Source organism: Canis lupus, chromosome 2 (genome assembly GCF_003254725.2).
Source record: "Canis lupus dingo isolate Sandy chromosome 2, ASM325472v2, whole genome shotgun sequence".
Lineage (NCBI taxonomy): Eukaryota > Metazoa > Chordata > Mammalia > Carnivora > Canidae > Canis > Canis lupus.
Window position 1 is genome coordinate 17601643 of NC_064244.1, and position 16197 is coordinate 17617839.

At 34.1% G+C, this 16197-nt stretch overlaps 1 protein-coding gene across 3 annotated transcripts in view; it reads right to left on the reverse strand.

The window, feature by feature from the left end:
• Positions 1–2779: 2779 nt before the first annotated feature.
• Positions 2780–16197, reverse strand: part of MRC1 (mannose receptor C-type 1) — a 95360-nt gene continuing 81942 nt past the window's right edge. For all 3 annotated transcript variants that reach the window (XM_025445175.3, XM_025445174.3, XM_025445173.3), the window contains 6 exons: positions 14339–14504; positions 13354–13503; positions 6728–6841; positions 6030–6194; positions 4859–4900; positions 2780–3738 (listed from right to left, as the gene is read on the reverse strand). In XM_025445175.3, the coding sequence (XP_025300960.1) occupies positions 3488–3738; positions 4859–4900; positions 6030–6194; positions 6728–6841; positions 13354–13503; positions 14339–14504 (888 nt within the window). In that variant the 3' untranslated portion in view covers positions 2780–3487. The remainder of the gene's footprint in view (positions 3739–4858; positions 4901–6029; positions 6195–6727; positions 6842–13353; positions 13504–14338; positions 14505–16197) is intronic.

Here is a 16197-nt window from a genome sequence, read left to right on the forward strand (position 1 = left end):
AGACCTGCAAAACCCAGTTCTTGCACTGCTGAAACTGTGTCTGCATCTGTCACTGCTCCATTAATATCTAGACATATTTCAAATTATAATTATGTGAAGTGATGGATATGTTATCTAACCTTAGTCATTACTTTGCAATATACAGATATATCAAATCATTATGTCGCACATCTTAAATTTACACAATGTTATATGTCAACTATATGTCAATAAAGCTGAAATTTTTTTAAGATTTTATTTCTTTGAGAGACAGAGGGAATATGAGCAGTGGGAGAGGCAGAGGCAGAAGCAGACTCCAAACTGAGTGGTGAGCCCGATGCAGGGTTCGATCCCAGGACCGCAGGATCATGACCTGAGCCAAAGGCAGATGCTTAATCATGAATCACCAAGGTATCCCAAGCTAAAAAAATATCGAAGCCTATTTCTACCAGTGTAACCACCCACTGTTATAAAATGATCTGTGTCTAGACCTCCACTAGGCTGTGCACTTTTTATGGACAAGCACTGCTTCTCACCCATATTTGAATCTCCAGGGGGTCACTCAATGCCTGGCACATGTAACTGATGCTCTAGAAACATCTGAAGGATGAAGGAGCAAATATATAACTTGGCACACTAGCAAATACTGAAAAGTAAATTAAGAGTCTGCAAGTCTCTGCAAATATCAATTTTAGCTTTAGAGTTCAAGTTCCAAGCTATTCACATTGTCTGTACTCAACGGGGGGGGAGGGGGGATATCCTTAAGAATCTTCCAGCTGCTGGATTCTGATCCAAACTTGAAGCAAGTGCAAAGCCACCGAGTAGAGTACTTACACATTTAATCCACCAGATAGAATTTTCTGGTTAAGAAACAAAACTCAATTTCAACAACCCAAACCAAAACTGTTCTCCCCCAACCACAAAATATCCTTGATATTTTAGGAGTATATTTGGATACCTGTGTAGGTATAAATGATTTAACTATTTGATTATATATTTGAGTGGACAATGTGAATGTAAAATATAATGCTCAGCACTCTACCAAATATGGACTGCTTCTTGAAAAGGTAAGACATTTAAGTCTGAGATACATGTTTGAAATCCAAAGTATCTTCTGTGAAGATATGGCTCTGAGTTATAATGAAAGTGACTTCTGTAAAGAATTTTTAAATCATGTTCTCTTATGTATTTCTCCTTATTTTATATTTCCAATTTACTCTTGTATTTTGAGGTAAAAAAATATATATTAGGAAAGGAATATATATAGAGAGAATATATATTATACATATGTCATATATTATACTATATATAGTATAACATATATAATATGTATAATATATATTAGTATATGTAGTATATTATATAATAAATACATGTTATATATAACACATAGTACAGTATATATAGTGTATATAATACATACTATATATACTATACATATATTATATATTAATCATAATGTGTTTATAGTATACAATTAATTATAATAGTAAAATAAAATATATTAATTATAATATAATAAAATAATTTAGTAAAATAATATAATAAAATATGGTATAATAAAATAATTATAATGAAATAAAATTATAGTATATAAGATATATAATAAAATTATATGTATATATAGTACATATATTCTATATATAACATGGTATATATATATATAGTATATACTATATATACTATTATATATAGCTCACTAATATTATATATTATATATATATATATAGTTCACTATTATTATATATAGTTCACTATTCACAGCTGTGATACTACAGCCATCATTCCTGTTGGAACTTCTTCAAATGAAATATGCTTTATCCTTACCAAGAAAATGAAAAACAATATGTTTTCTATTGTTTCAGATATGAGAGGGAATCCTTTGTGCTCAGCGGGCTGTTCTCGAACTGCCTGTCACTTCCCATTTCTTTCCACCTGTTACTCATCTGATTTGGGGTATTAGAAACTCCATCCTATTCCAACCCAGTGTTCAGTTTATTCATCTTTTTTGAATTACAGACTTACCCAAAAATCTGCTATTTTCTTCCCAGGAAAAAAAGAGAAGGCACACACACAAATTGGTACAGCACTTTGCATGCAATTTTTGGACGTTCCTAGATCTCTTAACACCAACCAAGGTGTCCCATCTGGAGACCTCAGGTAAGGAACTCCCGCCCCGGACCAATCCCTTGACAAAGGCAAGGATGAACTGATAGTGTGGCATGTGTATGAGATGCAAAATCTCTAAAGTATTACATAGTGCACAGGAAGCTTTATCTAAGGCAACGTTTTTTTTTTTTTTTTTATTTATGATAGTCACAGAGAGAGGGAGAGAAAGAGAGACAGGCAGAGGGAGAAGCAGGCTCCATGCACCGGGAGCCCGATGTGGGATTCGATCCCGGGTCTCCAGGATCGCGCCCTGGGCCAAAGGCAGGCGCCAAACCGCTGCGCCACCCAGGGATCCCCTAAGGCAACATTTTTAAGGCAAAAAAGAATTATTAAAGTGAAAAAAAGATATTTAGAAACCTAATTCTCAATAACAGTGCCTTTGTTGAATTCTGACTTGAATCAGTGTTACAGAGGAAGATCTGGGAAAATCATGCAAGTCACTATGAGAAAAAATTCATTTTATACCTGGTGTTTTAGTGACATATCTTTTTTCCAAATAGATGGAGGGTTTAAAGAATTCCTCTTGCTGATCATACTGTTTATTTTCAGAGTAAAGTATCAAGTAAATAGATAAATAAGTCACACTTAAAAGAAATTTTACATTTACCAAGATCACCAAGATACAAATATATTAAAAATAGACCTTGTCTTTGATGTTTATTTCACATTATCTAAGTACATTCAGTTATGCAAATTTACATTTTTATGTCACATCTTTGCGTTCCTGATATACATACATATAACAGGACAAAGAACACATTTGCAAGATTCAGCCTGGAAAACCCTGCTCCGGGCAAACAAGATTCTCAGCTGCCTCATTCTTTCTGCAGGTGTACAAATATAATTCCAAATAACTGAAGTAAAACATCAAAATTGGTAAGAGAAAAAAGTGACTAAATTTTCATGCCCCCTGAGGATATCTGTACTTGATTTTTTCATCAATGGTCTTCTAATTACTGAATTACAAGTCAATAGGTAACATTTCTTTCTTCGGGAGCTCCTTAAACTATTTCAGGAATCTTAGGTATTTGGGGTTCTCCTAATCCACAGGCGGTTGACACTAGCTGCACATCAGTGATGCTTAAATGTTGGCATTCGTGTGCTGTGTATTCACCTAAGATATTTTTTAAAGTGGTAGTCAATATCCTTATTCTTCTTTTGTGAATATACCTTGCCAGGCTAGAAAATGAGCAATTATTTCTTCAATTAGGCAAAGAAAAAGGACAGGTCAGTTCAATACAGTACTAATTTTAAAGGAAACAATCACATTGAATTAAAGACCTTAACATTTTAGTTATCATGTTATAAAATTCAAAAATACCTAAATCACATTATGATACTAGATGCCTGCATGTTCATTCTGTTCAATGTTGCCCACGAGATCTTTTGTGTCACTAGTTCCTGGACTCGATCTGCTGTTAAAATAGAGAGTGTTTTCAAAAGTGTTTTCTTGAGGTAAGTGCACATGTCTTTTCTTATGAAAGAAATATGCAGCGAGGCCAGCACCCGTTATGATTAGGAGGACCACCATCACCACGACTCCTGCCACGCTGGAAGACGGCTTGAAAGGGTCCATCTTCCTTGGGTCAGCTAGAAATAAATAAAACCATGAGGATAAAGGTGGAGGGAGGCAAAAGGTAGAACACTATGGAGAAGAGTACAACTTTCTTTTTTGAAAGGCTAAAATGCATCACTGTCCTTTCATGTCCAATATTCATTGACATTTGTCAGATAGAAATGCAGGGCATGAAAACAAGTCCATGTAAAGGATTATTTTCAATATTAAGATTATTATACAGCTGCAGGAATATTTCATCTATCAATGTTTGTTTTGTTTTTTAAAGTTTTATTGACTTGAGAGAGAGAGTGAGTGTGAGCGAGAGTAGGGGGGGAAAGGGCAGAGAGAATCTCAAACAGACTTTGCACAGAGCACGGAGCCCTGCACAGGGCTCGATCCCACAACTCACGAGATCACAATCCAAACCAAAACCAGGAGTCAGATGCTCAACCAACTGAGCCACCCAGGCACCCCAATTAATCAATGTTTTAAAATATTTACACCTGTTTCAAAACAATTTAAGGCTGTTCACAAATACATCATATGAAGATAAAGAGAATAGTAATTATGATGATTTTTTTAAAAATGCAAGGGAGAAAATTAGGGAAAAGAGAAAACAAGAGTAGTGGGAATCTGAGCTCATGAGTATAACTAGTTAACAAACAGCACCCAGAGGTTAATAAAGAGGTTGAAGACAAACCATAAATCATACTTTGAGTTTTTTTAGCTGCCAACAAAATTGGTGAAATAAGATCAGTTACCTGATTCAAGTTGTCTATAAAAAAAAATTTAAGCTATTGCTTTTAAAAAAGGTAAAAAACCCACAAGGATTCCTGAGAGAAATCTCTCTCGGGGTTTTCACAAGGCACCTCTGTAATGCAGCAATGTCTTCAATAATATCTATGGTAAAAACACCAATCCAGTGCTTGATTTGGCCCCACATATACTAAAAACACCAACCTGACTCTAAGGTCTGCTTTCCTAGAGCATCATTCAAGCAAGACTGATGACGCAATGGCAAAGGCTAAAGTAGCCCAAGCAATTCTACTGAGCATACAGGGGGTGTAGGAAGGGATCATTATGGTTTTTTAAATGAGCAAACCATATTGATATATTACTAACAGAGAACTTAAAATTTCATATTGGTCTTACCTTTTGTTGCAATTAATGTGTGAGTAGGCTCAGCATCAATAACTGTGAAATAAAAAAATAATTAAATACTTACAAAAACCCATAATAATTGCATGCAGATAGTGACTATTATGTGGTTCACAAATACATGAAATCCTCCATATTTGGTTCATGATGGATGGTATGATATATATGTATAGATAATAGATGATACATAAATAGAATCTACGAGACATATATACATATATATGTATCATCTATCTATCCATCCGTCCATCTGTCCATCCATCCATCCATGCATGCTGCATCAGAATCCTAGAGCTATAGGAGTTTAAATACAATGAAAATTCTGAAAATATAATCCACTGAGTTGCATTTGACCCACTGATACTGACCCTCAAAATTTATCCAATCTATCCAAAAATAATGTATTCTAATCTAGCTGTTTTTGAAGCCTAAAGTACCATAAGGCATTGGGATGAAAAGTAAAATAAGATTCTAACTCTGCACCAAAGTGTCTCAAACAGAGTTTTAAAAGCCTGAAGAACTACACAATTCCAAAATAATAAAATCTACTGAGGATAGACTCTTAATTTATCTAACTCACTTATTTAAATCTATTATCTAATTAATAATTTCATCTTTTGGGAAGGATACTGTGTGAAGTGGAATGGCATAAAAATAGTCTTAACGTCTAGACAGTACCACATCACGGGTATGTAACACTATTAATTCCCCCAATCCCTGTCCTTACATGGTCTGCCACCTAATCTCAGAAGGAGATTTAATTGGTCTTACATGATTTATTCTATACTAAGTTCTGATTCCTCTGCAGAACCCTAATCCCTTCTGGTTTAGTGGAGATGACTATTTTAACCCCTTTTCCTTTTATGCTGTAAGACTTTTAAGCTGGTTCTCCAAACTGCCTGGAACTCCACAGTCTATATGCATGGGCATCCCCTCCCAAATGTACTGATAGACCAAAATCATTACATCAGCTAAGAAGACAGAGTATGCTCACTTGGAGCTGCAGCCAACAGCTGATCACTAGGGCAGATTGGATTTTTCACTTACAAAAGGGGAAAGTTTGCAAAAGACCTATAATTGTATTATAATCCCACACATGACCCCCTAATATCGAAAGAAATGCTGGCCTGTGAACATGTGTACTGCAAGGAAAATTCTTACTGACTTTTTGGTCTTTTACAAATATATCCTTTGTAGGAAGAACAGTGAATGTTATTCCAAAATCCAGAAGATGCAGACAAAGCCACACAATCATTTCGTTCACCAGAGGGATCTCCTGTGTTCCAGTTGACAAAGGAGACTGGATTGTTGTTTATCCAAAGCCACATTCCTGATGATCAAATAAAGTCAATAAACACAGAAGTTAAAAGTCACTCTAAAATAAATTCAGCCTATTCATGCAAAATTTCTATGCATCTTGTATCATATTATAATCAATAGTTGTTTACAACTAGACTTTTAGTATGCAAGAGCATAATAATGACCAGTTGCTACAGAGAAAACAACAAAAAAGAATATGTTTCTCACATAGCTTTAGTTGAAAATGTATTCCCACTTAGAACAAATAGATATGCTTTATCCTTCCCTAATTTTTTTTTCTGGCAAAAGATAGAAACTATTTTTTCAAGCTTCTTAAACTACCTTAGCTATGGAAAACACTCTTTTAACCAACAACTTTCAAGATAGCGTAACATGTGAGTCATTTAAAATTTCAGTTCTTATTTTAAATGAAAATATAAGTTTGAATTTTCGAACTCTTCACAAATCAATCATTATTTAAGGCAAGACTTTCTGGAACAGAAAACTGTTTTGCACAGAACATTTTGAAATATTTGTTATTAAATTATTGTTCTGCAAAGTCACCTTCAACATTTCTGAACAATCCTATCCAAAAGTTGGTTTTGCTTTGAAGTGGCTCTACTCGATAGGACAGAAAACTTGATTCAGCAGCACTTTCAATGGAAACCAAAGAGGAACCTGTAAAGTATAAAAAAAACAATGTGATGGAACTGCATTTAAGGAACGAAAAATATTTTTATAAGGACAGTATTGATAGTAACTAGAGCAACAAAAATCACCCCAACATCTCCACTTAAGGGGAAGGATTTCAAAGAGTGGACATTTGACTTCTCAAAATTTCAGTTTCCCTTCTGAAAATCTGATTTTCAGGGTGTGCCTGGCTGGCTCGGTTGGTTAAGTGTCTGACCCGTGGCTGCAGCTCAGGTCATGATCTCAGGGTCGTGAGATTGAGCCCTGCACTGGGCTCCACGCTGCATATGGAGCCTGCTTAAGATTCTCTCTTAAAAAAAATGTTTTTTTTTTAAGCATAATTTTTGTACAAGCATTGAATGAGTTGTGGCAGGATATGCAAAGACCAGTAGGACAATGTGTCTTTTCTTTTTTTTTTTTCTTTCTGAAAACTGTTTTAATGTTTCATAGGCACTTCAAGCTCCACATGTACAAAAGGAAATGCATAACATTTTTGTCTAGAAATCTTATTTCTCTGTAGCTGTTTGCATGTTAGCGAGCAGCAGCATCTTCCCACTTGCTCAAGCCTGAACGTGAGAGTCATTCTTGATTTCCACCTTTTCTGTTGCCTGTGCCTAAATTCTGTTGATTTTACTATTTAAATATTTGTCACATCTGCCTGCTTCTCTTTGTTTCTATTACTTCTACCTTAAGAATGGCCACTAGCATCTCATACTCAAATTATGGCCAGGACTTTTGGGGTAGACATAATCTAAGATGGCTCACTTTGATCCTTGCCTCCTAATATTTACACATTTATGTAACGTGCCTCCTCTTGAGTGTGGGTTTGGGTATAGTGACAGGTGTGTGAGTGATTTCTTTTATTTGAATATATCTGACACACAATGTTTCATTAGCTTCAGGCATACAACTTAGTGACCTGACAAGTTTACACATTAATTACGCTATGTTCACCACAAGTGTAGTTCCCATCTGTCCCATCACATCACTATTATAATACCACTGCATTCCTTATGCTCTGCTTTTATTTCCTTTACTTCCTCATTCCATAACTGGAAGCCTGTATCTCTCCCTTCCCCCACCTCACCCACTTTGCCCAAACCTCTACATCCCCTTCCCTTTGGCAACCATCAGTTTGTTCTTTGTATGTAGAGATCTGATTTTGAGTTTTGTTTGTTTATTCTTTTTTATATTCTATTTATGAGTGGACTCATACGGTATTTTTAGGCTTATTTCACTTGCAAAATACCCTCTAGGCTACGCATGTTCTCTCAGAAAAAGCACAAACTTATCCTTTTTATGGCTGTGTAATATTCCATGTTTTCCTTATCCATTCATCTACTGATGTACCCTTAGTTGCTTCCATGTCTTAGCTATTATAAATAATGCTGCCATAAACAGTGGGGTGTGTATATCTTTTTGAGATGGTGTTTTTGTTTTCTCTGGGTAAATACCCAATAGTGGAATTATTAGATAATATGATAGTTCTATTTTTAATTTTTGATACATTTCCATACTGTTTTCCATGGTGGCTGTATCAATTTACATTCCCACTAACAGTGCATTAGGGTTGCTTTTTGGCAACACCTTGCCAACACTTATTATTTATTTTCTTTTTTGATTTTAGCCATTCTGACAGGTGTGAGGTGATACCTCATTGTGGCTTTGATTTTTATTTCCCCAATAGTTAGTGATGTTAAGCATCTTTTCACATGTCTGTTGGCCATTTGGATGTCTTCTTTGGAAAAATGTCTATTCAGGTCATCACAGAGTATGTCCTAACAAGGTTATGTTATCTACACTATACTATCAGGAGATAGATGGATGTATTACAAGAGAAAATAAATACAATATGTAATTGACATGTCAAATAAGGAGATTTGTTTTAGGTGGAACAACTAAAGGGGAACATGGAGAAAACAGAATTTAAGATATTAAGAAGCATAGGATTTCAAGTGGAAAGAATAAAAAATAATTCCAAGAAGAGAAGGAATAAGAGAAGAGACAGAGAGAGGGGAGAATAGAGCTTCTTTAAGAACATGGCATACAGATACATGGATTCCTCCATATCTGTTTTATGATGATATGATACAGACAAATGATGGAAAGATAGATCTGACTATTGCAAGGAACTTAGAGTGTTAAAAGATGTCTGTTTGGCTGGACTAATCTGGTTAACAGGTGAAAAAGGCTTGAGTTAGGCCTCATTGTAGATGGAAAGAGATTGGTATTCAGGGTAGTGATAAAGAACACTTAGTTTTTTTTTAGGCAGCAGAATTAATTATTAATCCTGTTGTTAGGTATAGGACCGTACAGAGTAAAAAGAGAGAGGAAAACTGAAAGCCTGGTTAGATTACTATGGCATCAACATCTCACATTACATTAGGGTTGACTCAGTGTCAGCATTAGAGTTTATAGTAAAATATATAGCTTTATAATAATAACAACTAATATATTTTAAGCACTTCATGCCAGACATTTCACATTGGGCTTTACAAGAATGATCTCACTAGGAATTTACAACCACCTTTTTAAATGAACGATACTGTTACCCTACTTTATAGATAAGGAATGAAAATTACAGAAGGTAAGTAATTGGTCAAGATCCCAATGATAGTAGTGAGCTGAGTCATAGCATGATCCAGGCATTCTGAATCTCAAACCCTACACTTAACCATGTGCCTGCATCCCATGTTACTGCGTCCTGGTTGATCCTCTTGATTATTGCTTTTATTGTATAATTTTATGTTCCATTGTTTAATATATTTCAGAGATAATAATCATTTCAAAATATCTGTGACATGCTTTGATATATGAGAATCATTTATTTTATTTACAGGAAAACATAGTCACCTAAAATTGAAAAAAATGTTTCCCATATTCATTGCAAGTTTTTTTAAAAAAAACACTTAGCAACATGAAGGAAAAAAAAATTTAATTAAAAAGTTCCAAAGCAGACTTCGGTGACACCATAAAGAATGGCAGAGTAACTATCCATCAAAATCCTCTCCTCTACAAAAGTGGTAAGAACCCTGAAAAATTTCAGACCCCTAAAAATTAAGCAACAGTTGTAACAATACAGGAGGTATTTATATAAAAAATATTCAATCTTTGGATGAAGTGTGAGATTCATGGTGTTTAACTTGTTCTAATTTCATTGCCTTATCTTCAGGTTTCTGTTTACCTTAAAAACAATTGGCACCCAAATCACAGTGAAAACCAGCAGCCCAGAAGCCATTGGAATAGTCAGAATGGGGTTGGAGCATTTTCAAAGTCTCAATTCAAAAAATTTCCATTATTTTATCTCTCTGACAGTTCTGTGGAAAGTCTCACTTGCAGAGCTTGGCTTTGCTTGTCCTAATTCAAAACCCAACAGTGTAAACAGCCTTCTTCCTGAGGGAATTTTTCAAAAACTATCAGTGGCAACTGTCTAACATCATAGACACCTGAGGCAGGGATCACAGTTGAGGAAAAGAGGATAACAAAGAATAAAAGCATAAAAGGAAAAATGGGAATAAAATGACCATATTGAGCTCCAAAAAACTTTGATCCATTCTAGGGAATCTAGAAGGCCACAGACATGCACTAGAGTGTGTACACACCCAGGACTACATGCCTGCTTATGAAAAATTTGAGGGATTCCCAAGCTCTCACCCCTGGCTGACCTTGAGGGTCTGCACAAACAGGAAGTGAGGACTAAGACAGAGTTGTAAGCTAGCTGAATGAGTGTAGAAGGCAGTATTTTCAGGCAGAGTCCCTTAGGAAAATCTGGGAAACATATCGGTTTTAAGAATTTAAGAAATCTGTTCCCAATCATTAGCTGACCACTAAACTAGCTAAGCAGTGACTACAGTGACTACCCATGAAAAAGAATACAATCTTTACAGAATTAACGATAGAAAATCACTAAACCAGAAAAAAAAAAAGAAAACAGCAACAACAGCATACTCTGGAATGGAAAGAATCTCATCTCCAGAGTTGCCCATATTATTTAAAATGTCTAGTTTTCAACAAAAAATTACAGGAAATGCAAAAAAAACCCCCAAAAAACAAAAAACAAAAAACAAAAAACCCAAGAAATTATGGGCCATACCCAAGGAAAAAAGCAGTCAATATCAACGGTTTCTGAGAAAGCCACACCTTCAGTTTACCAAAGACTGAATCAGCTATGTTAAAGAAATGAAGGAAAATGTGTAAAAAATGAACAAAAAAGTATGAGATAATGTCTCACCAAATGGAATATTAAGAGAGAGAGAGATAGAAATTATTTCTTAAAATTCAGGAGATGAAAATTATAACAATTGAAAGGAAAAATTTACTAGAGTAGCCTAACAGCAGCTTTGGTTAAGCAAAAGAAATAACCAAAAACCATGGAAATAGGTAAATTGAAATTATCCAGTCTGAATGATGGGGGAAAAAAAGAAAAACTTACAGAGCCTCAAAGATTTGTGGGACATAATCAGGTGTGTCAAAATATACATAATGGGTGTCTGAGAAGGAGAAGAAAAAGAAAGAAGCAAAAAGAATACTTGAAGAAATAATGGCCAAAAATTCTGAAATTTGATGAAAACCATTAATGCATACATCTAGGAAATTCCACATCTATTTAAGCTCCAAGTGGGATAATTGCAAGGAAATTCATATTGCAAACTGTCAAGATAGAGATTCTTAAAATCAGCAAGAGAGAAGTGACTCATTGTGCACAAGAGATCCTCAAAAAAAACTGGCACTGATTCCTCAACAGAAACCATGGAGGCTAGAGGGCGATGCATAAGATACTCAAAAGGCTGAAAGGAAACAATTATTGACCAACAACTTTCTATCCAGCAAAACTATCCTTCAAAAATGAGGGGAAAATTAAGACATTTCCAGATACAAAAAAAAAAATGGAGAGAAATTATCACGAGCAGATTTACTCTACAAGAAATACTAAAGAGAGTTCTTAAGGCTGAAATGAGAAGATACTTGACAGAAACTCAAATCCACATGAAGATATAAAAAGCACTAGTAAAGGCACCTATGTAAGTAAGAATATGACATATTAATTTATTTATTGTTTATAACTCATTTTTAAAATCTTACATGATATAAAGACAACTACATAAAGTTAATAATTATAAATCTGTATTATGGGCATAAAATACGTTTGTATGACAATAGTAACAAAGCATTGTGGAGGGAATAGACTTATATAAGTGCAAAAATTTTATGTATTATTAAAATTACATTTATATTAATCTGAACTAGATTGTTGCATATTCAAGTGGTAATTATCAGCCCCAGGTCCACCATTAAGGAAATAAACTATATATATAGTAAATAATTAATAAGAAAATTTAAATGGTATACTACAGAGCATGAAAATAGAGAAATGCTGTCAAAAGGGTAAAATGTTTCACTTATAAGATAAATAAAGTTTTGGGATAGAAATGGATAACATAGTGACTACAGCTAATAATGCTGTATTGTATAATTGAGATTTACCAAGAGAGTAGAAGTTAACTGTTCTTACCAGGAAAGAAAAAAAAAAAGTAAATATGTGATATGATGGATGTGTTAATTAACTTGATGGTGACAATCCCCTCACAATATACACCTATATCAAATCATCATGTTGTAATGATGTAAATCATCATGTTGTACACTAAATATGTGATATGATGGATATGTTAATTAACTTGATGGTGATAATCCCTTCACAATGTACACCTGTATCAAATCATGTTGTAAATGATATAAACATCATGCTGTACACCTTAAATGTCTCATAATTTACTATATTAATTATACCTCAATAAAGCTAAAGAAAAAAAAAAACCTAATAGGAAAAAAAACAAAATCCAAGGTTGACTTTTGAATGACTTCTAGGAAATGAGAATAAAGCTCTTGTATGAATATATATATATCACTATTGGATAAAGAACAATGACATACAACATAATCAAAATTTAAAAAAGAATAATTCAACAGTTTTTCAAAAAGTAGGATTTAATTAAGTATTTTTAAATGCAATCTGAAAAATTAATTTTAACATTTTTATTTTGGGAGGAAAATTATCCATCTCTGTCATGTCTTTTTGAGTTTTGTTTTGTCTTTCTTCACATATAAAATAATCAGAACTAAAGGCTTTTCTATTAATGGTAAAGCAAATGACTCTTAGGCATTTGTCGAACCTGAGCTTATAGTGATAAGAGCTGAACACAACACTCTACAACTGAGAATGACAATCCCAACAATTGAGAATATTAGGACAGAAAGTAAGGAAGACTTATCCAGCAGATGATTACTTTCTACTGTAATTCTTTAAAATTTTGAGTCCATGATGTTATAAATTATATTTGTGTGGGACATGATGTTGACTATTCATTCTGTTATAAAATACAGAGAAAAATAAACAGGTATTTTTGCATTCCATATGATTTAAATGTACAGTGTTGTTCATATCATGGTAGTCCAGAATAGGTGATTATGGGAATTTTTAGAGTAAATGTGACACTTACCCATTCGGAGGCATTCCAGAGACGCTTGACCCCAGTTTCTTGTAAATGAAGATTCAATATAGTAGCAGTGACCGTGGAAAGGAATCCATGCTGTGTGCTCGGACTCTGGGCATCTGCCAGGCAGTTGTGGGGGTTCAGTGGCAGGGATTTCTGTTAATAAAATGACTTATAATAAAATAAAACCTGAGGTTTCTATATTAGCAGCTAAGAAAAATTTCATCGCCAATCATTATTTGTAAAAAGTTCTAATGGTAATCATTTGGATCTGCCATTTTTTGTTATTGGGTGTTCTTTTTACTTTATCTTTTTGTTTTCATTTTAAATATATTTCAATAGACTGTATTCTGGTAGAGTAGAAATCACAGTCATAATGAAGAAGGCAGATCTATAAATACTTACAAAGATGTTACGTTTCTTAAAAAGTCACCTAAATATAATTTGCAAAGCGTGTCCCCCTTCAAGACACTCTTTTCTGGAACCCTAACCCCTATTAATGCTTGTTAGTTATGACTGATGTCTGTGATATAACGAAATGTGACCATGAAAATTCTAGAACTTTATCCCTGTCCACTTCTAAGACTGTATTCTAAGAAAGCTAAAGCCATAAATCACTGATTCTGTTTAATCTATATGGATTCTGATAAAACTATTTTGATATAGTTGTGCTGTCAACATAAAAAGTCATCATAATTTCCTGACAAATCTGACATCAGAGATTCAGAGGATAATCTCAACAATAAAAATTCAAAAATCTACAAAGTGCAAAGAAACTCTAGCAATGAAGAAAATCTTCGACCTCCATTATTTGCCTCTTTATATATTTGTTTATTACCAAATCAGCCTTTCATTAGGTGAAGGGATATGTTCTGTTATCTTACTCTTAAGATACCTAAGACATGTTACGGTTTAATAATGTCAATAATGGTGTATATTAGCTCATTGAGAAAATATCAGATCCCTTGATTGGCTTTGTGTATTTGATTACCATCTGATCTTTTGCAGAGAAAATAAAAACTTTCATTGCAATACGCTGTCTTCCAGTGACCATCAATATCCAGATAAACACATGCTGATTTCAATTTGGGCTCATCAGCAGCCCAATTGGTGTATCTCATCCTCCATTTATCTGTCCAAGCATACTCATTATTGGTCTGCAAAGACAAAAAAAAAAAATTAACATGGAGTCTTGTTTATTTAGAAAACACCAAAAGAACCAAGTGAGGAGTAGAAGTATATTTAAGACTGTGATTTGACAAATCTTCAACATTTGAGAACAAAAAGGACATTATAAATCATTTCTACCAACTTAAATTCAGTTTAATGTCACCTTTCTTTTATAAAGACCCTTGGACTTCTCCATAAAGACATCCTTGAAAGATAATTTGTAAAACATAGACTTAAAAAAACCCTTATGCTGGGGCAGCTGGGTAGCTCAGTGGTTGAGTGTCTGCCTTTGGCTCGGGTCGTGGTCCTGGGGTCCTGGAATTGAGTCTCACATCAGGCTCCTCATGGGAGCCAGCTTCTCCCTCTGCCTATGTCTCTGCTTCTCTCTCTGTCTCTCTCATGAATAAATAAAATCTTATAAAAAATAAAAATAATTATAAATGTCGGTATAGTGGAAATGTTGTTTAATCATTCTAAAAATAAATAAAAGCCTATTTCAAACTCATGAGAGAATTGTGACCATGCCTATAAGAAGAAAATGAGTGAACTATCAAGCAAATTAATTACTAAAATTAGAGTCAACATAGACATAAAAATGTCCTGCCTAAGCTTAATCACAGAAATAATTATGGAACTACTTACTTTTAAATATTCAGTTCCCTACTTAGGAAGTTCTCTGCCCATAAAGTGTACATTTTGATCTCTGTAGCACAGCATTAGAAGCTCTATCAAATCTGACATCAACCTACTTTCCAGTTTTATCTCCTTCTGTCCATTTCTCTCATCTTAGTACTCCTTATGTTCCACCATCCCAGACCATATCTATAAAGTCCACTTTCCCTAAGAAGCCTTCTTGGCCCTCTTTTCTGACTCAACCAATCCCTTTCCTCTCCTCTTTAAGCACTTTTATAGACTTCTCTTCAACCTTTCTGATCTTGTCTCTCTTAGTTACTTGTAGAAATCTCTATTTCTTCTACTAGGAAGTTTGCTGGCTGACTAGATAAGTGGATGGAGGATGGATGGGTCACAGACCATCAGAGAAGGCTCATTTTAAGAATATTTTGGCAACTCCATCACCACTCTTAGTTCTGTGACCCCACCCCCACCCCAGTTCTCTGCTAACCTGCCTTTTTCTTTTATGGAACACAGAGAATTGACTGCAGTGAAATTCTTCACATAACTTTAGGACTGATAACTCTAGAATGGCTTGCCACAGAAAATAAAAAGTATCCTCATCATCTAGGAACTATGCCTCTGATCTGGTTTCTTAATTTCCATGGCACAGCTATAATTATGACACTAGAGAGAAACAAGTTAATAAAAAAGGCTTAGATGTAGAATCTAAGTTTAACATTCAAAAGCAGAATTAAAGTTAATATAAGTTATATAAATCTTAGTTTGATTTCTGACACATATCACTAGCTTGCTAGATCCTTGAAGGCATTGGATCCTGCAAGACTGGATCTAATTCACATTAGCATCACTCACATTGCCTGGCTCAGCGTCTTGCAGTTATATGTAAGACATAAATAAAGAAATAAAACTTATTTTAATTGATTAATATAATTAATTTAAATTTAAATACATTTTATAGTATATAATTTGATTTATTTAATAAATTGATTTAAATTAAGTTTATTTAAAATAGATTCATGTAAAAGATTTTATGTAAATATTCAA